Raw genomic sequence first — 26,007 nt, 5'->3', positions numbered from 1 at the left:
CTTTTCATTTTCTTGTAGAGTGTATCAACAGCCTCTTTCTCCAAGCAATCAATCATACTTGGCTTCAATCATTTCTTCAACAAGTATCCACACTTACCATCAAATTTTTCTTTTAAAGCCTCAAGTTTCTCAGTCTCTTCATTTTCTTTGACATATTTTTCTTTTACTTTTTCTCTTTCACTATTGTAGAGATCTTGAAGCTTGTCAATCTTGAAGTGAATTAAATCTTTCTCAGAGTATCCATGCTTTCTTAGATATTCTCTATACTTTTGAGCATCTCTATTCTTTTGTTCCATTCTTTTCTTGATTTCATATCTTTCCTTGTCTAATCTCTTTTGCAACTGATTGTCATTCAAGTCAACCAAAGTTTCAAAGCTTATACCAAAACTTCTCAGTTTCATTACGTATGGATTTTTTTTAGCTTCCAACAACATTTTAAGTCAATTAAAGTGTGTTCATGTAATTTTGATCCCAATCCACTAAATGTTGGATATTATTGCTAGTGTTGCTATGTAATTTTGATCCCAATCCACTAAATGTTGGATATTATTGCTAGTGTTGCTATTATTGTACGTTTATTGTAATTTGAGACAGTTTTCGTTTACTACTTTATAGTTGAACAAGTTGGTTATCCATTTTCCAATAGTACTAACTAAAATATTATAGTAAAAAGTTTTATACAAATGTATTGTATTGTTTAATACAGGATAATATTCAAGACGAGTTTAATTGAATGCAAAGTGAAGCGGGTGATTTAACGGTCAATGGATCGAGTGTTTACTGCATGCCCTTGGTGAGAGGCGTGGTTGGAGCTGGGGCGTTAGAAGAAAATTGGAAAATGTAGCCCCTGGTGTCTCGTTTTTGTCCAACATACCATCAAAATCTTAATGAAATGAACTGCAAGAAAATTACAAACAAATGCTAAAAGACATGAAAAAATGAAAGCGAGATCAGTGAACTAAAATCCAACAAAAAAACGTCAACTGAATCAAGATGAAGATTAGTGTTAGTTATGATAATTTATATTAAAACTGAACTTTAATTAAATTATGTAAGTTGAAAGTATTTCTAATTATAATTAGTTAGTTGAAAATTTCATATAGATTATGTTTTGAATTACGTCGAGTCCTTTTTGAATCTTTATACTTGCAATTTCTTCAATGCTAAAAGATGTTTTCATATATTCTTTACATAATTCTTAATATATTTTTTTTATTTTTTTATCTTCTTGCATACCTAAGAATATTTTTTTAGTTGTGTGAATTAGAAAGAATGATGACCTTGGGTTATACCAAATCTAAAACCAATTGAATTTATTTTGTGTCCCATGTTTCAATATATATAAAATGAAAAGTAAAAAAATATGCCCATTAGCAAGGACATTTCGTCGGAAAATGTTTTCATATTTTTTATATATAATTCTTAATATAAATTTTTTTTATCTTCTTACATACCCTAAGAATACTTTTTAGTTATGTGAATCAAAAAGAATGATGATCTTCGGTTATACCAAATGTAAATCTAATTGGATTGATTTTATATCCCATGTTTCAAAATAACATAAAACGAACAAATAAAAAATACGCCCATTAGCAACGACATTTCGTCAGAAAATGTTTTTGATTTATTTTATTAAATCTTTTTTTTTAATTAGTAAAATATTTGCCACGCCGATCCTTTAGTGACGACATGGCTTTGAAAAAGATTTAAAACTTATTTTATTAGATCTTTATTTTTAATCATATACTTATCTTGAGTTAGCGGCGGATCCAGGAATTTTGTCAAGTGGGTTCACTGTTCGGGTCAGGTATGTCGTTTCGGCCGTTTCGATTGTTCGGATCGTTTCGATGGTTCAGGTCGGTTGGATAGATCGGGTTGGTTCGGTGTACAAAGATTGAGATTTTACTAAAGATCACTTTTAATTCCTCAAAATAATTACAAAGCGTTCTTTAGAAATGCTAGCCTATCTCTCTTTCTTATAACATGTAATACATAGCAATCACACGATTCATATAACGCGTGCTAGCTAAGTTGCTACTACATATAGTAATTATTCAAATTGGTTTGATTTTTGTTGACAAAAGTCACATAGAGTAAACATATTTTAGCTAATAAAAATGAATGTCACAATCACAGCTTTTTGAGTTAGCAAGTAAGATACAATTAAAAAAAAAATATTTTCGCTAATAAAATGAATGTCATAGTCGTAGCTTTTGGAGTTACCAAGCAATATACAAACACAATTTACCTAGTTATTAAAAAAACTGCAAACAATGGGAATTGAACTTGGGTTCTCAATGTGACAAAGCAGGGTGTCTACTACTAGGTAGGGGTGTTCAAAACTATCTGAATCCGAATCCGTATCCGAATTATCCGACTATCCGTATCCGAACTATCCGAATTTTCGGATATCCGAAAATTCGGATATCCGAATCCCGGATATCCGAAAATTCGGATTCGAATATCAGTTTTCAGATTTTTCGAATATCCGAATTATCCGGTATTTTAATTTTAATATTTTTTTATTTTATTTTATATATTTTACATAATAAGTAATAACAAAACCATATAATTAAGTCATACAACAAACAGAGCAGCTCCTCAGCCTCTTCTTCTCTCATACCACACTAACCATCAGTCATAACATCGCAACTTTTCCGGCGGCACCAGCAGATCCATCGTCGCCAACCATCGCATAACAAGCAGAGTCACGGCGGCACCAACAGGTCCTGCACCGCCGGTCCACCGTCGCCAGCCATCACATAACACAACCCGTCGCCATCCACCATCGTCCAGCCACCGTCGCCGTCCCTTTTAGGTTTGTGAATTACTTTGTTAAATTATTATTGGATAAACTTGTAATTTGATTGTATGTTTGGTTTGTTGGATTTAGAAACTTGTTATTTGGTTGTTGTATGTTTGATTTGTTGGATTTGGAAATTTGAATTTAAGATGATGTATGGTTTTTATTATTAAAGGTGTTTTTTTTCGGATATTCGGAAATCCGGGGTTCGGATATCCGAATTTTCGGGTTAGGATAGTGATTTTCACTATCCGAAAGGTTCGGATATCCGGTTTCGGATATCCGAATTTCGGATATCCATATCCGATTTTGAACAGCCCTACTACTAGGCCACAATGGAAACTTTGTTTATGAGTTCACTGACAATTTATACGTGGGTTCACTCACAATTTATACAGGCATTCTATATAAAATCCGAAACTCGATGGATTCCTGTGAACCCATACCTTTACCTAGATCCGCCCCTGTCTTGAGTTGACCCTTTAGTGATGACATGTCATCGGCGGAAGGTTTGAAATTCATTTTATTTATTTTTTTAGTCAGAAAATAGTTGTCACGTCGACCCTTTAGTGGCAACATGTCAATGTGAAGGTGTGGTATATAGCAATGACATCTTTTTCAACAACTTTTCCCCCTTTAGCGTGAAAGTAATGGAGGTGAGACATGTGATGAGGACATCATCACTAAAACCTATGCCGGCGACATTTAGTTACATGTTGTCTCTAAACGTCAACGTATGATATAAAGATTGTTGTAGTTCACAAAAATCAGTTGACTATAGTTTATATGCACTTCTTATATTGCACGAGATCAACAAAGTTATTGAACTAAAAAGGCTAGTTTATGAATCAAATACGCATCAGTTGTGCTTGTTGGTTATAGGGGATGCACTGTTTGGTTTGGTTTAGTTAATGTTAATAACAAAAACCATAACTGAACACTTCGCTTATTAAAAAATAACTATTTGGTTTTAGTTAATTGGTTATTAACGATTAATTTGGTTATTAACGGTTAACTCTGTTATTTAACTGCTAAAGCCAAACTTTTAGTACGAACTAAATATTTATTGATTTTTCTTAATAATTTTACTAGATACACATTAGTTCCAAAATATACATAAAGGATTACTCATAAACTTAGTTTACGATTTAGTAGGTGAAGAACTAACTATCAAAACAATTGTATAAGAGAATAAATGCAATTTAAAGTCAGTCTCGTTAAAATGAATTAATATATGTTAATAATGGAATGAAGGTAAATTGGATTTTAATTATCCCATATTTTTGCAACTAAGCGATAATAATCCCACCTAGAAAATAGTAGTCACATGTCACACTTTTCACACTAGTTGTTTTCATTAGAAACTCCAATATAAAATATTTAACGTCGTTAGTTTTTTTTTTCAAATTTCAAACTGATGTTTAGGGTTATTAATCGAAGTGAAGATAAGAGTCAACTGATGTAAAACTTACCTCGAAATGCTCCAAATAACGAAACAATGCTTCAATTAAAGTGTCTAAACTTCCAATTAACAAAAAACAAGTTGTTTGGAATACCGTTTCGATATAAGTTTTACATCAATCGACTCATATCCATATTACGATCAAAAGCCCTAAAACATCAGCTTGAAATTGGAAAGAACTTAACGACGTTAAGTTCTTTTAACGGAGGTCCAATGAAAACAATTAGTATGAAAGATGAGACCAATGACAACTATTTTTTGAGATGAGATTATTATCAACAAACCGCAAAAATGTGAGATTATTAAAACCCAGTGTGCCATGAATGAAATATCTTAGATCAAGAATACAATAGTCAAAGAAAGTTAAATAAATTTCATTTTAAAGTACTGGAACAAAATATTATTAGAAAAAGATGATTGTTACCGCTAAATGTATTGATCAACTGGTTCGATTTATTAAAAAAAGCTTAACAAAAATCGAACCGAAAAATCGCTTACTCAAAAATCAAAAATATATTAGCCGTCAGTTAATATTTTGGTTCACTTTTTTGGTTAATTTAGTTTGTGCAAGTTTAATTCGATTTAATTCTCACACCTAGTTAGCTCTACCCGCCACATATCTATAACCAATTTGAACCAAATATCAACTATGCGGCCTTGACGTTAGATACACATGTCATCCAAGTCTTAGTTGTTTGTAACCTGCCACTTTCAAAGATCCGTATATATATATTATTTAAAATACTAATTGCTCTAGCGTTTCAATGTTATCTCGTCAGAGTTACCTAAAGGTTTCATTTACAAGCCGCAATCGATTTAAATTATTAGAAAATATTTTAGCACAAAAACGTCTACATATAATATTCATTCAAAAACCAAAACCAACAAGAAAAAGAAAAAAAAAGAACAGGAAAATAAATAAGCATCTTGACAACAAATAATCCAATATCGTCACCCCAACATTTACAATGAATAAATTACCTGACTATACTGAATTTGGCAAGCCACTAACTTTCTTGTAGGTGTAGCTTTTGGCGATGAAGACATAAACAAGCAAATTCAAGAAGCTCAAAATGGCCAAGAGGCCAAAGAAATAATCAAGATGGCCCTCATTCAAGTTATCAGCTATCCACCCCGGCTTCCCACTCTCCGTCGTCACCTTCGCCACCACCTGCACCAGCACCGAGCTCAGGTAATTCCCCAGTGCAATCGTCGTCAACGACAACGCAGAACACAAACTCCTCATCGCGTAGGGCGCCTGGTCGTAGAAAAACTCCAACTGCCCGATGAATGTAAAAACCTCGGCACAGCCGATCAAGAAATACTGAGGCACTTGCCAGAATATTGTGATGGGTATTGTCTCCTCCTCGTTATAAAGATTGTGTTCTCGGACGTAGTTTAATCGGACTACTTCCAACCCTGCGGCTGCCATCATGGAAAATAAGGATATTACTAGGCCGATGCCCATTCGTTGAAGCTGCGTGAACCCACGTTCGTGCTTTGTAAACCGCCTGGCGACTGGGATGAGGATGCGTTCGTACACCGGAGCCCAGAAGATGACGCTAAGAGTGTCGAAAAGTGAGAGGGAAGCTGATGGGATTTTGAAGTTGGGGCCAATGTGTTGGTCCATGGTGTTTCCTTGGAGGACGAACATGGTGCTCATTTGGCTGTAGACGGCCGCGAATATGATCCCGCTGGCCCAAACGGGGAGGAGTCCGATGACACATTTGAGCTCTTCAACCTGGGTTACGGTGCATAGTTTCCATTGGTTACGTGTGGCCTTGTTGCGATCTGAGTCCGTCTCTACTGCAGCCTTGTCGAAAAACCTGGTTGATGTATACAAAAACTTTAAAGTAGAGTTGAAAATATATAAATCCATGCACTCCCTAGCGTGTGTGTGTGCCTGAATATGCCAACAAGTTGTGTAGAATTGATGTTATTTGTTAAAGATTTTTTCAGATTTGAAGATGACTTAAAAGATATGGAGACTAATTTAGGCATTATGTTGAAAGGTGCTCAAATAGGCTGTTTTTAGGCGTATTTTTTCAAGTTGTACAAATAGACAATATATTTGTACAAAAGACAATATATTGTCTTTCGACAATATATTGTGCCCTGCTTGCGGTGCGCGCATATAATGTATATATGTGTGAACCCTCGGGTGGGCAAAAGTAAAATTGCACTAATTTTGACGTTATTTTACTAATCTCGTGAAAATAACGTTAAAAGTGATGGAATGTTAATCAGACATCATGTGGTGGCGTTGATAGCCGAAAGACAATTGTACATGCACCAATCAGCCGGCGTCCCGATGATTGAGTGCTATGTGCCTTATGTCGAAGGCTTGATGCAAAACTACTATCGAGCCGGGGGTCTCACCGGAAGCAGCCTCTCTATCCCCATAGGGTAGAGGTAAGGCTGTCTACATCTTACCTTCCTCAGACCCTACCATAGCTTTGCTATTGGTGGGATATACTGAGTACGATGATGATGATGACGACAAATAGACAATATATTAGACCTACTGTACGTAGTGGCTTAATGGCCAAGGAAAAAGGGGTGCCAAGGGCGGTACACACCATTTCGTTTAGGGCGCCAAGAGGCCTTTTGGGCGGTTCATGAGGGCAGTAAGTCAGTAACGAGCGTTCATTGGTATAGTGAACTGTCTTTTTTTATACAAGTACTAATGGGATGAGTTTGCTGTTCAGGAGCAAACTTTAATAGTCTTTATCCAAGCTTGTGTCATATCAGCAAACTCAGAATAATATTGTGTCATAAGGCCACTGATAAGTGAGCAAAATGTCTATTTGTACAACTTTAAAATAAAGTACCAAGACTTAGTTCTCGGATTTCTAAAGTCACAACAGAATATATATATATATATATATATATGAATATATGGATCGATATGGTACCTTAACTTATCGGTGTGCTCAAGCTTTCGGCTTCCAACAATTTGAGATTCCGTATCAATGGTCTCGTAAAGAAGCGACTTCTCCTTGGGGACTTTAACATTAATCTTTCTGAAGGATGCGATTACCACTTGAAAAAGACTAACAAAAGGACTGCCCGTAGCCTTTTGAATCCGATATAAAGAGCTCCCTGAGAAGAAAAAGACAACAGCTGCCCCCATAGCAACAGCCGGGACACCGAATCCCCATCCCCACCCTACGTTCATTTGTACCCATACCAATACGGAAGCCGCGAAAAGCGCACCTATATTGATGGAAAGATAGAACCAGTTGAAGAATGAACTCTTCTTTTTGCTCTCCCTTACATCAGTCTCATCAAACTGATCGGCCCCGAAGGATGACACACATGGCTTGATGCCACCCGTTCCTAAAGCGATCATGTAGAGGGCGGCAAAGGTGAGCGTTGTCTGGGTTGAGGTTGGGTGGCAAACTGCATCCGCGTCACAGATAGGCTGTAGTACTTTCAAGGAGGCTGATAGAGTTAATAGAGTCATTCCCTACATAAAGTTAAGTTGCTGTCACTTTGGGTTTAGGATAATGAAAAGTGTTTGTATGTGGTTTTCTGGGAACAAAATTATGTTAAATGAATTATTTGAAAAGTTAATATTGCAGAGAAAAATCAAATTATATGTTAAATGTATTATTTGAAAACTCTACAAACCCAAAAACCAGCAACAATTCCATTACCTAATCATAGTTTGAAAAGTTTAGTTTATTGTTGTAAACATGAGAACCGTTGCCGGAAAAGTCACATGATGTGTGAAAAACAAGAAAGGCGTCAACTTACAAAGAAGTAAATAACGGAGAAACTCGCAATAGTCCAATATCGTCCAAAGTAGGCATCGGCTAAGAAAGCTCCAAGCAACGGTGTAGCGTAGCACGTCCCCGCCCAATTTGCAACATTGGTAGAGGCGCGCACATTTCCTTGGTTAAGGCGATCCGAAAGATAGTTCACCAAATTGGTGCTCATTCCATAGTATGCCAACCTTTCGCAACATTCATTACCTATAAAACAAATAAATATGTGTATAAAAATTACATTAAGAAACAATAACCGTAATCATGATCTCAACGTGTGAACAGAGTATATCGTACCTAGAATGAACGGGCAAGCCTTCCAGTTTCCTGTTTTCCTCTTTATAGCGCGTTCGTTTTTTAGGGTGACAGTTCCATCGTTGGTATATATATTGTTGTCTGTCATTGGATCTTCGTTTTCTAGCAAAATACTAAAACAAATGACCTTAAGACAATAGATTCCAAAATTGTCATCTTCAGCTAGAATCATTTTTTTCATACGCCTAATCTAGTAATCATGCACCAACTTTATATGTAAAGTATATATAAAGACTCTTAAACGAACAAACAAACAAACAAACAAACAAACAAACTTGTCGAATAAAATTCCACTCATAACAAATTATTAGCTGATCGTTCGTCTATCCCGTAAGATTAAGGACTCCACAAACCTTTCTTATGGACATGTTAAAGAGAAAATCTCCATTTTTGTAGGACAAATATTAATTAATTTCTAGATCTATTTTTATTCCTCGTACAACAAGATCAGATCATTGGAATGCATCAAAGATAGAAGTAAAGAATTAACTACTCGATGATGGATCATATATGAATTATGTATATATACGCATGCAAGAACACAAGAAGATACAGAGAGCCATAATTGTTAATGCCTGCCTGAGAAGATGATCTATTGAAAAACAAACCTTTAGTGGGATCCCACAGCGTTAGGCAGCAAACTGACCTCGGTGATCGGCGGAGAGCCTATGAGAAGAGAGAGAGAGAGATAGACCCAAGTGGTTGAGACGTATCATCTATGTATATAAAAGATATGAGTTTTCCCTTAATGAATCTGTATGCTTAAAATGCATAATATTACAAAATTTGATAATAGAATGCTTATGAGATGTAATATATATATACATTAATGAATAATATATATGTAAACTGATACGATCCTATATATTAATACTAGTTTTTATTTATTGTATTACGATGGTTTCATATTATTCTTTTATAATATTTATATACATTTTTGGATTTTAATTTTATGTGTTGTACAAAGTTAATAATATTATACTTAGTATTTGATTATAAAAAAGTTTCATAAATAAATGATATGTTATAACTCAGTTTAAAAGCTATTTAGGTTTGATAAGATCCATGGCCCACTTAATTTTTTACTATAAAATTGTTTTTTAATTATAAATAACATAAATCTTTTTTTAAAGAAATCTGATACTCCCTCCGTCTCATTATAAGTGTCATATTTTGACTTTTCAAGTCTTTCTTTTGCAACTTTGACCGTAAATTGTTTTGTTCGTGTCATATAATACTTGATGAAAATTATATCAATGTAAAATACATTTAAAACTCAATCCATTGATATATTTTACATCAAGTATTATATAACACAAACAAAAATTTTGCCGGTCAAAGTTAACTAATAATGACTTGAAAAATCAAAGTATGACACTTATAATGGGACGGAGGGAGTATTAATTTTTAGTATATCCCTATTTTATAGGATTTTCATATCAAATATCTTATGAGATTAAAATTTAATTTAATGAGATGTTATAACTCGTTTAAGAAATATATGGGTTTGGTGAGACCCATACTCGTGAATTCGAGTCAAATGCATCTATTTATAAATAACTAGGTTAGTTACCCGTGTAGCACACGGGTTAGAATACGTTACTTTTTTTAAAAAATAACATAATGTGAAATACAAAAAAAAATGTATCACATATATAAAGGTATATTATACAGTAAAAAAATTACACATTATGCAATTTGAAAATAAAAAGTTGTTAGAAAATTCATAAATCATAAATTATTTGTTTGTTATTTTCTATATCAAAACTTAGTTATAAATGGAAACTTTTTTAAACGACTCGTGGACCAAAACTCATTCTAATCTTAAACTGTTTTGACATGAACAAATTTTGATACTTTAATCTGTTAAAGAAACTCACTCGTTTCGTATTGGTTCCTTATAAAAATCTAATATTAATAACTAATGCAATACATCTTATATTAAACAAATTAACATATTATGATGGTATTAATTATTTTTAAATCAAGATGGAATTATTAAATATTGAAAATGAAATATTAAAAAGATAAATGTAGTTAATATGAGAGAGATGAGGGAAAATTTTGTAAGGATCAACATAGTTAATATGAAGGAGATGAGGGAAAACTATTGGACTAAAACCGCAGATTTTGAAAAACCATAGGGACGAAAACCGCAGTTCATTCAATAATAATAGATTGAAAAGAAAAAAAGAACAAAATACAAAACTATTAATAAGAAAAAGAAATATATTAAACATGAGAGAAATAGAAAATTTTATAAGGATCACTCATGTGTAATGACATATGATATTAAAACTCGTGTAGAACACGTGTTAGAATAAATAAATTTGTTTAGATAATAACAAAATACAAATATGTTCAATTTATATAAAGATATAATATATTGTAGAATAAATTACATGTTACACAATTTGGAAATAAAAAGTTGTTGAAAATTCATAAATCTCTTAATATTTTTTGTATACAATATTTGTAATTCATATCAAAATTTGTAGTTTCGTTTGCTTTTTATTTCAACTTTAAATAATAAAACACATAACTTACCATGCGTTAAAACATGTTGTCTCAAAAACAAATCAAACCATTTATAGTGATTTACTTTAGCTTTTATTAATCTTCATTGTAAAACAAACATAAAGCTAAAATTTCTTTATTTGAAATTAATTATTTTATCTAAATCAACATGAAAATTTGTTACTTATAAAAGCTTAATATTAATAATTAATAACTAATACAACATATTTATATAAAACTAAATAATATATCTATGTTTGCATTAAATTTTTAAATTAAAAAATAATTATTAAAAAGAGAAAATAATTGAATAAGAAAGAAAAAACAAGTTAAATATAAAACTATTAAAAAGGGGAAATGTGTTTAATAAGAGAGAGAGGTGGGAAAATTATAAGAAACCATCTTGTGTGATGCCATGTGGTATTAATAACTTTAATTTATTATATAGTATAGATGCAACCTGGTGGCTTGAGAGAATATAGGGAACAACCAAAGAGCTTCTAAAGCTTTCGTTTATATATATTACTAGTTTTTATCCTCGTATTACATGGTTGATTTGCATTATTCGTTTCTAATATTTACATATTGTTTAGGATTTTAATTTTATTTATTGTAAGAAAATTAATAATATACTTAGGATGAAAGCGTTTCACAAATAAATAAGATCTTATTGTTACACCCCGAAAATCTTAATTTAAAATAACGGAAAACTTAACAATATAATAAGAAATAAAAGATTAACTTTATATAATAAAATATTTATTACAATATTGGAGTCTTATACACGTGCTAATGCACAGTTTATTAAAAAGTATAATTTTATTCATTATTCAAACACAAACCACCCTCCTTTTCATGCCTCCTCAAAAAATTCACTTACCTGAAAAGCATATTAAACATAAACGTTAACACGCATGTTGGTGAGTTCTCTTTATTAAAAATAACACACACACACACACACACACATATATAGGGAGAGGATCATGAGAGAACTCCATTTTATGAAGAGAACTAATAATAAAGTATTTTTAATTTAATTAAAAAAAAGATTTTTAAATTTTTTTTTCTTTCATCCTTCTTATATGTTGTTATTCTTTACCACAAAAAAATATAAAAATTAAAAAAATTAACGAGTAATGCAATACACCGACTTTTTTTATAATGCATATGTGCAATAGTGAACATTTTGATATTTGAAATAGTGTTGAATATCATATATATATATATAGTTGTTTGTACTGTATATTTGCAATAATGTTATATTATATACAAAAATTAAAAAAAAATCAATATAGTGCATATGTGTATTAGTGTTGTATTACATATATGCGATAATGTGTTTTGCATACAATTATTAGTTTCGTATTTGCATATATTTAATAGTGTGTATTTAGATAATATATTTGTGTTGTATTATATGCAATAAACACTATTTTATATATACAATACACATTAATGCACATACGCATTACATCAGCGGTTTTTCTTAGGAACAATATCATCTTATTAAAAGGAGGAAAGAAACAAAAATCACAAAATATTTTTTTAAAAATAGTTAAAAATAATTCTTTACTAGTTCTCTAGTTCTCTCTTTAAGAGGAGTTCTCTCTAAATCTCACCCATATATATATATATAAGTACTTATATTATAATATAATGAAAATAACGCAATCGAAACTTCCATATAAATCATCATGAGAAATCATAATAAACAATGTTATACCAATATATCAAGTAACACAATAACAAATTTATATCCAGTACTTTCATAACATGGTTCAACAACCATTCATTTCATCATAATCCATTACCATAAGCAACGGTGGTGGCCTCCCTACCGTTCTTTTAACATGGTAATAATAATTTTTCAACAATCGAACTTACCATAAAAACAAAGCATTTTACCCTTTAAACAAATCGTACTATTGTGTTTGATCTCGTAAAACCAACACACAGATCTCAAATCTGATCTATGTATAATTAACCTAATACGAAGGATCTAGTTCATAATTACTCTTGATTGCATGTTGTATATATGATATATTAGTTGTATGTATGTATGTGTATAATATTAATATACTAATTGAAGTTTGAGAGTGAATCTGGACAGCAATTCGTTAATATAACTCAAAACTTAAATTAAACAGTGGACAAAAGCCACTATATATAGAAGATGGATCTAGTTCGTTACACATTCCGTAACGAACTAGCATCCACTTCGTTACATACACTTAAATAAAATAACCTTAACGAATCACCCCCTGATTCATTAAACATCCTTAACGAATCAGGAGATATATAAACTTAGATCTAGTTCGTTAAACATCCTTAACGAACTAGACTATACTTAGCGAACTAAATTAATAACTTAATAGTTTATTCCATAAATAAAACGACAACTACATAATCGATAAACACAAAGACTCGAGACGCAAAACCGTGCACTAACAGACACCCCCTCGTCTTGAGTTCTTTGTCTTTACTTTATTTGAAACGCTTGGACTGCCAATCTCTGCAACTATGAATCCTGTTCTCATAACATACACGCACAACGCGTTGGAATTGCATAGCCAGATCATAGTCGTCATTGCTCTCGAACAAAATCTTATTCTTCTGTAGCACGTCGTTGTCGGTCTCAGTTAAATTAACAAGCCACATTGGATCAATGATCTTGATCAGCTCGGTCTTCAAACCTTTGCCCAGGACAATGACGGCCTCGCCAGTTCGGTTATCATAATACCAGCGGTTGAAAGATAGGTGCATGTGTTGATTCAAAGTCTTTACGGGCACCCGCCTCAAGGTCTTTGGCGACTTAACCTTGAGGATCAACTTTCTCCAACCCGTCCTTGGATTAATTTCATTTATACGTCTTCGGGTTGGAATCTGAGGCTTGAGGAACTTGAAACCAGAATTGACCTCGAATAGCAATTGTTGATGAAAACAATCTGCTATTCGGTCACCCCCTCGGTTGATAAATGGACGACACGCGAGGGTACGAACATCCCATCGCGGTAAAGTGAGAACATCCATTATCTTTTCATAATATTGAACCCTCTTTTCCCATTTAACAATACAAACTTTAAGATTAGAATCAAATAACCAAGAAATGATATCACCTTGAACCTTTGACACGTTCTTGAATGATGTCACTTGGTTGGCTTTGGCACGAGCAGCAGCTTCATCCTTCTGCTCTTGATCTACATATCTGTATGCCTCAATAATCTTACGGGTTCTCTTGCTTCGATACCCAAACCATCTTGCAATATCAGCATCAGTCGGGTTTTCAATCGACTTGAATCTCGTATCAACCACCTTCTTACCCTTGGATACCTTCTCCAGATTATCCTCAGCTACTTTAAATGTTTCCTCATTAAATACTGGAGCACCTTGATCAACGTTGGTGTGTTGAAACAAGTAAGGATACTCCTCAGCTGTGACGTCTTCAACCTCGACCTCCTCATCTTCATAAATAAAATCCGTATTAATAGTCGGATCATTCAAAATCTCCTCATCGTTCATCAATTCTACATCAGGCTCCTTCTCTAACACGGTCAACTCATCGTCACTCAAACCAAGCAGTAATGAAATCTGCTCTCGTGTTAGAGACTTTTGCACAAACTGCCCCTCTTCGATCTCATCGCTATTCACCACACTCCTGACCACCCCCGATCCATCCACAAAGATAACTGTATCAGCTTCAATCATCTCAATCGGTTTAGCAGCAGTCATATCGTGATAAACAATGATCTGCTTATCCGAATCACCAGCTCCACTAGTGCCTGCACCAGAGGAAGAACCGTGAGATTATTCCGGCTCATTTCCTCCAGCACCTGAAGCATCAAGGTCTTCATCATCATTTTTCAACTTTTTCAAAGCATCATCTTTGCACGTGAGTTGTAAAATGAGATCCTTTTGTTCTTTCAGCTTCACCCCCTGAGACGTAACAATCTCACGAAGGGCTTTCGTTTTCTTTTGACAAAAGGAGACGTAGCTCATTAGTTTCTTCTGATTTACCATGAGGCGTTCTTGATTTAGACGGTCAGCAGACATTTGATTTTCATACAAATGGAGAAGACTTAACAACATATTTGTCTGCTGAGTTGGAGACATTGCATAAAAGGAAGCAGGAATAGGTTGCACAGGACCCTGTGGACGAATCAATCTCAAAAATGAGATATCCATTGGTGGTGGAGGCAACATCATCGGTGTTGGAGAAACTACCGAAGTTGCAGTAGAAGGCATTGGCAATGTAGATAGTACTGAATGTGGAATCATGCCAAGCCTTGGATCTAAAGTGAGCGTAGTCATCAAAGTAAGCTCCGGAGTTCTAGTAGCAAGCGGCACCGCCGGGCGTAGAGGAGTGGACGACCTTGGAGGTTGCACTCAAAATGAGACACCAGCACCAGCCGACACTCGACGCTTAGCTGACCCTTCAGTGGCCAACTCTTTGCCTTTTCTCTTTCGTTGAGCTGCAATTGTAGCAGCTAACGCAGCTTCAACCGCAGCTTGTTGTTCAAGTATTGTTGTAGGACCATCACCACCATTACCACCATCACCCCCATCATCACCATCATCACCACCATCGTTCCCACCTGGTCCCTCCTCATGCTCAGAATCCGAATCGTCATGGATCCAGCAATCATTTTCAGGACTTTCATAATCAGGATTCACAATATGACCAATCAATCGTTTGGTCCGAGGCCTCTCCTTCCGATAAATCTTCATCTTACGTACTGTGTCAACCGTCATGTGATCTAACTCCAATACATCCTCTACCAGTGCTTGATCGATGACCAAATTCGGAATTAACTCTTGAATATTAATTGAAGAAACCTTGGATACATTAGGAACTTTTTCATCTGAACCATTTGCAGACACTGTTCTTTAATATGGTAGAAGATCATCTCTGAGAAATTAAACTGCTTATTAAGAACAAGTGCCACAAAAGCTGACTGCAACATGACACGGCATTCATCAAACCCGCCTTTACGTCCTCCCAAGCAATGGATTAACACATGTAGGAGATACCTATAAGTAGGACACAACCCATTCTTGTTGTACATAGATTCTCCGATGGCACCACCATAAAATACACGACAAAACAGTCCTTTGATAAACTCTTTGTCAAATTCACATGGATGATCATCAGTATCACCAAAACGAAGTACTCGTCGAATCACACTAATATCAACAGTAATAGGCGTTTGGTTGATTGTGGCAGTTATATGTTTCTCAACTTCATTCTATCTTGATGTACTCCAGAATTGACGAATTATACTGAGACGGACTTCAAGATTAGCTGTTATAGAGTAGTGAATACGCGAAAGACGAAGAAACTCCAATAAACCTTCAAAGAGATTTTCATCTGCAAAGTTTGTACCAACGAAGGCACAAATATTATGTTTCTTGTCGTATGGAAATAATGGTATAACTTGTTGCTGTTGTTGTTGCTCAGCAACCGGTGGGTCTTGGTCTATTTGATCGGCCATAATACTGAATAAAAAATGTCAAGAATAAGTAATTATCAACATTATAAAATGAATTGTGTATATTTAAATAATTATTATAAACATATGTCATTCATTAAAGAATCAGTCTGATTCGTTACAAAATTTATAACGAATCATCTGATTCGCTATCAAGTAAATTATTGACGAATCAGAAGTGGCGAATTACTATTGAAAGATGACGAATTAAGAACTAGTTCGTTATAATTTAACACCTAATTCGTTATAATCTAACGAATGCACATCTGATTCGTTAATAAAATGATTCGCTATTCTAGTTCGTGTGATTTACTTAACGAATTGGACACGAATGAGTTCCAATTCGTTAAGTATAACGAATGGCCAAAAATGGCTTAATCTTTGACTTCTCTGGTCAAGGTCAAAATTAACCAAGAACACCAAAAGTCAAATGTACAACTCTGAAATCGATTACCCCATAATCATCGAGGAGTAGCCGAACAAATGACCATAAAGATCTTGGAAACCCATTACGACTCAAATGGTACCGATTTCAGGTTCCATAACATGGAATAAGTTAATTTAGTTAGGGTTTGAACGAAACGTCAAAACCCGATAATTTCCAGATAATAATTAACCCATAAAACGGTAATTAAAACATGATTAAAGATCACCATGGATCTCGGAAATCGATTCATGATCATGGTAATAGATTTATGGTCCATTACAGCTTATAAATTAAAGTTCAAAGAGACCTCAAACACCTGATAACATAACCTCATACTTAACCAATCAGATCGTCATTATTTTTGACGAAAATCACGAAGATATGATCGGGTATACCTTAGTAACTCAAAAGTATGATCAGAAATTGATTTAGTGAAGGTCGAAATTTCTGAGAAAAAATGGCCAGAGTAATAGTATAAAGTGAAGAAGAAGAGTGAATAGTGAGGCGAACCACCTTCACAGTTCCCTATATAGTCTAACATTACATGTTTCCCAATTTAACGAATCAGATGATTCGTTTGAAATTTGAATTAACGAATCAGCTAATTCGTTAGATTCATTTAACACGTGTCATAACGAATCAGATTTTATTTTTGTCTACTTCGTTAACATATGCATAACGAATTGAAGTCATTCGTTACAGAGTGCGAAAGCGAATTAAGGTAACGAACTAAGATGTAGTTCGTTAAAATGACCTAATTCGTTATTCATATTTAATGAATCACACATAAAAATATAATTTTAAATGAAAAGTTAAATGAATGAATTTAAATAAATAAATAAATAATAAAGAATTCATTAAATAACCCATTTAAATTAAAAAAAATTACCGAGATCCCATACCTCGATAACAAATACCTTACAACGTTTCATGTTTTGAAACACTTAACTTAAATAATTAAATAAAATGAAAAAAATAAAACGAAAAATCTTTTTGAATTTGATCGTTTTGATTTAAAAAAAATTACACAATAAATATCCGAAACTAAAACGTAGAACAGAAAAATGTTTTTTGTGTGTTTGTATGTTTTATCAAAAACATAACATATTTTTGGATTTTTGTTGAGTTTGAGCAAAGAATCATATTGACTGAATTGCCCTTCTATCTCAGTTTTATATTTCAACGATATTATGACTGGCGTTAAGTCGGTCATTGATATTGTTGTACACTTAAATCTTATAACAATTCTTCAAGCATTTTTGTGATATGATTAAATGTTCAATTATCGCACAGAATATCAGAGACTATTAGCCTCTTATCTCGGTTCAAGCTTAATTTGATTTTTGCCTAATCACCCCAACTTGACTTAAAACATTATAGTGTTGATCAAAACTTTTAGAATTTTAGAATTTTGAGCAATGCATCAAGTTTCCTTTACTGTGAGTGAGTATGCATGAGTCCATCTGTCGGCTTACATACATTGTATCCCCTGGGTTCCGTTTCTTATTGGTAATGAGACGCGCACAAGGGAGGAACAATTGTATGACTAACAACGGATTTTAATCAAGTCAGTAATTTAGATTGTACGAAGTACAGCAGTGATCAAGTTTAATGACTTTGGGTTTGCTCTAAAAGCGAGTGAAATATTCATGCATATGAATACCCAGATGATTAAGCGGCATAAAGACTCATAGTGTCCAGAATCCTAACGCTTGTTATTTGCTTTATTATATTTTGGGTGATCAACAACTATAAGTGTAACACCCCGTAACCGCAGCGGAAGCGTAAACGGGATGCGACAGACACCTCTGATATCAACCACATTGTTTATAAAGAAAACTGAATGCATTAATTTACTTCAAAATTTCATTATCTTGTATTTCATTACCGTCTAGGTGGTACACACATCTTACAATACGATAATTAATTCTATCTTGTTATAATGTATCCTAACATCCCGCACACAAATCTTACACACATCAAGCACTTAGCACGTAAGCAATCACTTCATCTAAATTGTACCTGAAAAGCATGTGAGAAAACGGGTCAACTACGAATAGTTGGTGAGTTTCACAATTTTAGTAAACCATTATAAATCCATATCATAATATAATATTATCTGGGGACACTGTTAACCCAGTACTGTACTCACTCCGGGGACACTGTTAACCCAGAAACACATCCAATAACCTCTGGGGACACTGTTAACCCAGAAACACATTTAATAACCTCTGGGGACACTGTTAACCCAGAAACACATTTAATACCCTCTGGGGACACTGTTAACCCATAAATACATTTAATAACCTCTGGGGACACTGTTAACCCAGAAATACATTTAATAACCTCTGGGGACACTGTTAACCCAGAACACTGTTTCGGGCCTTACAATATTAGCAACTCAGACAACTACCATCTTAATACATTACCGTACGATTCCCGTACAATAAACATTATATAAATACATTCATTTCCATGCGATCGGCAAGTACTTAAACACTTTGATAAAAACATGCTTTCCGCCCCGGGAAAATATTTAAAACAGTTCAATAAAAAGGGGCTCGTGAAACTCACCTTAGCACATGCAAGCAGGTAACAACAATCATTATCAATTAACACGTCCAATCTGTAATATGATCCCTACGATCGTTACCATACAATTATTGTTTATATAATCTTTAACCTTATCAATCGGTACATCTGGGGACACTGTTAACCCAGGACTGTACCTGTTCCGGGGGCAATGTTAACCCAGAAATACTTCTCCAGACTCAGATTGTGATGTCGTTTAGAGTTCCATGGCCACAATTTCTATTAGTCGTTTTCTCGTTTTGCGTGCCTAGCACGAATATCCGTTTTATGTTTCAAAAATGAGTTTGGTCACACACGACCCGAAAATAGTGGTTGTCTGATAATTTAATTTAAAATGTGAAATTATAGCTCGGTTTAGACGTCCCGATTGGCCGCGGGACTCGTTTCCGTCTTTGGCGTACCGGAAACCGTTAAAATCGGTTAAAAATACCCAAATCATCCGACTTATTTTCGGATGATTCATTTTTACTTGTTTAACTCAATTATATGAAAATAGTCCATTTTTAAGGTTTTTATACACCAGTCAGCTCGCTTAAGCGAACTTCACCGGTTTACGCGTTTTAACTTTAAAAGTTTGATAATCAGCACGATTAATTATCCGTTTACTCTCGGATCTTGAAATTTTGCACAAATCACTTTTTAATAGTGGGGAATTTTATAAAAATATTTCCAGAATTAATTCTTATATTTAAAATTTATTTATCTATTTTTAAACACCATTTAAACACTAAATATGTCGTAAATACCAAACGACCTTAGAAAAATCCCAAATTTTTTCCTGGATATCCCCTGCCATCCACATAGTCCCCTGTAATTTTTCCAGAACCAAAATCTTCTTTTACATGCCCTTTTTCCAAAACCGAGCTAGAAATCCCTAGAACTCGTTTAACCGAAAAGCCTACTTAGACTTCTCCAACGGACCTAAAATTTTGTGTGTGACTTATACATGATATGAAAAGCTTATCTGAAATTTTCCAGAATTTTTCATGATATTTAACTATTTTTCACCATTTTTGGCCAAAACCGAGCATTAAATTCACCAAATATTCATCCTTTCTCCAAAAATTACCAAAAATTCACAGAACTCATCTTTTCATGTGTTTAACACCTCTGTAAAATTTCATGACCTAACTCTAAAGCATCAACAATCTGTCCAAATTTCCCAAAACCGAACATAACCGAATATACCTTTCGTTTTCCGCCACTACAAGCTACAAACTCATCTTTCCGCCTTATCTACCACTAATTACAGAGCCTACAAACAACATACCACAATACCAAGCAAGTTACACTCACGATCAAGCCATTTCTTTCATGGTTACGGTTATGATACTAAAACAAAGATTTAACCGTAAAAATTTGTTTTTGATTCGTTTAACTCCTTTCTTGGACCAAGATCCCTTGTATAACCCGTATAGATCACTTGATCATGCAAGAATCGGTTTTCATCTTTGAAACCTCATTTTCTTGCAAACAAACTCAAGAAACGAAGATGGAAACGTATATAATTCGATCTTTACCTTGGTTTTTCTTGTTAAAAGTCTCGGTTTTTGATCAAGGAGTTGAGAGGATTTGATGAAGCTTGTGGATTGTTGATTGAAAAAAGAAAAAAAAGAAAATGAAGGCCATGGGAGGCCGATCGGAACCCATAAGGGTGGGGTGGGACCCACAAATTCATTCTTGGCCACTCATTTGGATTTCCGTAATCTGAATAATGTTTTGGATAATCTGATTCAGTTCGTTTCTCGGTTAAACGTTTAATTCGGCTTAAAACGAGGCCAAAACGGTTGTTTTTCGGCTAAAAATGAAATTTATATAAAACCGATTTAAAAACTTAAACCATGACATTTATTAACTTAAAACGTCATATTATTAGTTATTACGCATCATTTTTGGCTTGATCGATCGTCTCTTGCTCGGTTTGGTATTAAAGGTTTCGTTTAACGTACCGACGTACTATTAAATCGAAATCCTTTTTCTGTGCTTTAATCCACTTATCCCGAAGCTTTAATACTTCGTAACATCACTAAATATCATATATCTCGTCTATAATTGAACCCTCGATTCATTCGGGTTTCAATAACTATCGATCGTTTGATCGCATATTCAATACGGTGAATTATATATTCACGTACAATCAATACAATGAACCATGTATTCTCGTATAATTACCATGGTAACTCTTGTACCCGACATTACATATGACGTAACTAACGTCTACCGGTTAGGGTATACCTGGTTTCGTCGGAATCGTTACATTCTCCCCCCGTTAAGAAATTTCGTCCTCGAAATTTTACACCCCCACTATCTCCTTTCGAGAGAAAGGTGGGGGGTTTTTCCTTCAGAATTCACCCTCGCGTTACCAAGTATAATCTGGTCCTCGCTGTGAATTTCCACTTAATCTTACTTAATAACGCTTGGTATGTCCAAACTGTTTAGTTTTCCCGTCTACTATTTCTACGGAATTAGTTATGATATCAAACATGTCTTCTATGAGTACCTCTATTACTAGTACTTTCGTTGCCTCATCGCTTAGGCACTTTTCAATCCGTATACATGGCAAAATGTCATGTATAGTACTTAGCCCCTGGAATACTTTAATCAATAAACTAAGTGACCAATCATGGAGATAATCTCATGAGGCCCAATATATTAAGGAGCTATTTTCGGTTTTGGCAAACCTCATATCACCTTTCTAAGGTGATGCCTTTAAAAATGCCTTGTCACCTCTTTCCAATGACAATGGTTTCCTATGAATGTTGGCATAAATCCTTTGCCAATCTCGCGATGCTTTCAACTCATCTTAAATATTATAAATCCGATTGGTTGTTTCTCGAATCAATTCAAATCTTATGGCTTGATTGACGCCCATTTTCAATTTACAAATTGGTGATAATTACTTCACCCATAGAAAGCTTCAAGCTCTCGATGCTTCCTTCCCCGCCTTCCAATAATGGAAGTAGGATGACTATTTTTATCTGAGATCATTGAAAATGGTACTCCACGACGAGATACCATTTCACCATCAGGAATTTGGGCAAGAATTCATTGTAATATATTCCCACTATCATTGGCGAATTTTCTGTCGTCGTGGCGTTCCCTAGGGTTTTCGGTGTGCAGCCTTATCTCTGGCATAACTCAATATTCACCAACACACGTAACCATATCTTTCTCCAAACTCGGCCATTAATAAAAATCCTTTCAGATATCCGTATCATCAATAGTCAAATCCGATCCCGGATGTATGGATTATTTCGATCTATGCACTTCGTCAATGATTAATTCACGAAGGTCATGGAGGGTCGGGATCCAAACCCGATTTTTGAAGTAGAGAATTTAGGTCCACGCGCTGTTCGAAATTCTCCTCATTGCCGTAAGGTTCCTTCTTTTCCAATTGTTCCTCTTTCAACGCCTCACGTTGAGCGACTCGAATCAGGTTCGAAGGTTCGACTGGACTATCATCCCCAGCACTTGCACTCGCAATGGCTTAACCCGATCTTTCTTACTCAAGGCATCGGCTACGACGTTAGCCTTGCCAGGGTGATAACGGATGTCACAGTCATAATCGCTTAACAACTCGACCCATCTTCGTTGCCTCATATTCAGTTCCTTCCAATCAAATATGTGCTGCAAACTTTTATGATCGGTGAAGATGGTGCACTTCGTATCGTAGAGATAATGTCTCCACATTTTAAGTGCGAAGATAACCGCTCCCAGTTCTAAGTCGTGAGTAGTGAAATCTTACTCGTGTATTTTTAACTGTCGGGAAGTATAGGCTATGACCTTATTATACTGCGTCAACACGCATCCTAACCCTCTACGCGACGCGTCACAATACGCGACAAAACCATCGTCTCCATCGGGGAGACTTAAAATCGGCGCTTGGCACAATTTTAACGGTTTCTATCTTATTTGGATCTTTGCGTAATCCTTGTTGCTTTACAACATGACCAAGGGATTATGCCTTCTTTATTCAAAATCACATTTCGAAAACTTCGCGTATAGCTCATCTTGCTTTAACACTTCCACAATTTTCCTTAACCGTCGATCGTGCTCTTCCTTACGTTGCGAATATATTAAAATATCATCAATGAATGTTATGACAAATTTGTCAAAATAAAGTTACAGACTCGGTTCATGAGTTCCATGAATGCTGCCGGCGCATTTGTTAGCCCGAAAGGCATAACTAAGAATTCATAATGGCCGTAGCGAGTCCGAAACACTGTTGTTGCAACGTCTTCCTCTTGGATCTCTCATTTGGTGATAACTATATCTAAGATCAATTTTTCAAAAAAAATAAATCGTCCCTTGCAGTTGGTTAAACAGATCATTCACTTCGAAGAAGTGAGCACCTACTCTTGATCGTCACTTTATTCAATTCTCCCTAATCAACACATATCCTAACACTTCCGTCCTTCATTTCCCAATTAAAACTGGTGCACCCCATGGTGACTAACTAGGTCGTATAAAACCTTATCCAACAATTCTTGTAACTGATTGGATAATTCTTGCATCTCGGACGGTGCAAGTCGGCAGGATGCTTTAGCAACAGGGCCAGCTTGAGACATTAAATCGATTCTGAATTCGACCTGTCGGGCTGGCGGTAATCCAGGGAGTTCTTCTGGGAAAGCTTGTGGAAATTTGCGCACCACCGGGATATCTTCTATATGTTTTCTTTTAAATACTTAGGCAATCACGTTTGTTAAATACACCACGTCTTCTTGTCGTAAATATTATAACATCTCAAGATGAGATTTGAGTGGCAACATAATACCGTACACTTTTCTCTGTATTTAATCGCTTCATCGTCCGAAAGAGAGCTTCTAATCATCTTCTTTTCATATTTGATTTCTGCTTCATGTTGAGTTAGCCAATCCATGCTAACTATTATGTCAAAACTTCTTTGCTTTACTGGTCGTAGGTCAATAAGGAAAGGTTAATCGTTCAGAATAATAGGACAATTCCGTACAATTTAGTTAACCATTAGGGATTTACCGTTAGCGATTCTACAGTATAGGGTTCTATAGTTTCACTAATCGGTATCTTTCCAAAGGGTAGGAGGTTAGCAGGAACTAACTTCTATCGACGACCGTAAAAATATCACTGAAGCCTATTGATTTAAAACTACAACGTACTTAATACTACTTTTGGATCATGACGTGCTTTATTTGAATTACTCACAAAAGCACGGCTCCTTGCTTGATCAGAGGTTGATGCTTGTCATGAGGTTCGTCTTCCAATGACACCTTGGTTCAACTTTGGGCAATTTCTCTTGAAACATTCTGTACTGCCACATTCATAGCAAGTACAACTGTTTGGCATAATTTGGTTTCTTTGAATGGGTTGTTATTGAAGTTGTTGGGTTCGGAGTGGTTGTACCCGAATGGGTTGGGGGTTGCTGGTTCACATGGCTTCAATTGGTTCTACAATTAAGGCACTACGTCCATCTTTACCACACCCGTGGCCTACTATCACTCGACATTCTTCTTCCTGCCGATGACCATATTTTTCACATTCAGGGAAGGACCCTTCATGCGGTTCATGTTTTCACACCAGAACTAGGCTTTGTATAATTCTGGGTTGTAGGACGTGCCTACTTATTCAAAAGTCTATCTTGCACTATGCCTTTATCACTTCTCTTCTTTATTACTCGACGTCTCGCCTAACGTCCTTCCAGTCCGCTTCCCATAGAGTCAAATATATCAATGCTGGCTTGTGACACAACCCTTCCAAAGGTTGTATATTTTACAGGATTGACTATGCTCCTTATCGATGGAGTTAGTCCCCAATATTGCGCTTACTTCGCTTAGTTTCAGGAGTAATTAGCCATGTTACCAGACATGACAATTCCTTCAAACGATTAGCGTTTTCTAAGTGATCAGCATACAACATTTCTGTCTTCCATAGCTCAGTTTCCAATATCTGAACTTAATTACTCGAATAAAAGTGCTCTAGCAAAAGAATTTTAAATCCTGACCATATCATCTGAGCAATAATTTTCTAACCATAATTTTGTACCATCGTGTTCCATCACGATACAACATAATCTACGAACATATCTGTAGCATAATTCACTAAACAATGTTCTAGACTCATACCAATATCCTTAACCATTTCGATCTTTTCTATCCACTCGCTAATCTATTCCTCCCTTTACCATCAGTAACTATTAATAATTTCCTTAACACAATCAACAGACATATCCTTCATACCGGATCTAATTCATTACGACTACTATTCATGTTTAGTTTATAACTAATACTTGTAGTCATAATAGTATTCGGTGGAACATTATCACTTTTAGTAATACCACCAAGAATTGAAATATTCATATTCACGTGATTGCTCGATCTACAATCTTGCGATCACATTTGCATCAACACTAGCAGTGATCTATGATACGACATTCGGTATCATCATCTGCTATCTTTGAGCAATCAACTGAATCATATCTATCTCCATCATTGGAGTTACTCTTTTTATGTCATTCTGCCGTACTCATCCCGTACGCAGTATTCAATACTAATCTCACCGTATAACTCGTTACCAGCTCAATCATGACAGCAGGTACACATACACACCAAATATTATCATACATATTACACATATCAGTATCTAATATATATGACCCACAA

General features: G+C 34.9%; 1 protein-coding gene across 1 annotated transcript; it reads right to left on the bottom strand.

The window, feature by feature from the left end:
• Positions 1-5,250: 5,250 nt before the first annotated feature.
• On the bottom strand, positions 5,251-8,459 carry LOC143597049 (protein NRT1/ PTR FAMILY 8.2-like). Its single transcript, XM_077075665.1, has 4 exons — positions 8,333-8,459; positions 8,025-8,242; positions 7,181-7,734; positions 5,251-6,091 (listed from the first exon to the last, which is right to left on the bottom strand). The coding sequence occupies exons 1-4, from the start codon at positions 8,436-8,438 to the stop codon at positions 5,251-5,253; spliced, it is 1,719 nt and encodes a 572-aa protein (XP_076931780.1). The 5' UTR covers positions 8,439-8,459.
• Positions 8,460-26,007: the final 17,548 nt, after the last annotated feature.

Source organism: Bidens hawaiensis, unplaced genomic scaffold, assembly GCF_021521415.1.
Source record: "Bidens hawaiensis isolate Kalapana, Puna unplaced genomic scaffold, B.hawaiensis_p1.1 tig00047518_1, whole genome shotgun sequence".
Classification (NCBI taxonomy): Eukaryota; Viridiplantae; Streptophyta; class Magnoliopsida; order Asterales; family Asteraceae; genus Bidens; species Bidens hawaiensis.
The sequence above is the reverse complement of the archived record's forward strand: the minus strand, read 5'-3'. Positions and strand labels throughout refer to the sequence as shown.

Coding starts and splice junctions, on each gene's coding strand:
- LOC143597049 (XM_077075665.1), bottom strand. CDS start 8,438: ATGACAGACAACAATATATATACCAACGATGGAACTGTCACCCTAAAA. Junction 8,243..8,332: donor GGCTTGCCCGTTCATTCTAG/GTACGATATACT, acceptor TTTGTTTTATAG/GTAATGAATGTTGCGAAAGG. Junction 7,735..8,024: donor TCTCCGTTATTTACTTCTTT/GTAAGTTGACGC, acceptor AACTTTATGTAG/GGAATGACTCTATTAACTCT.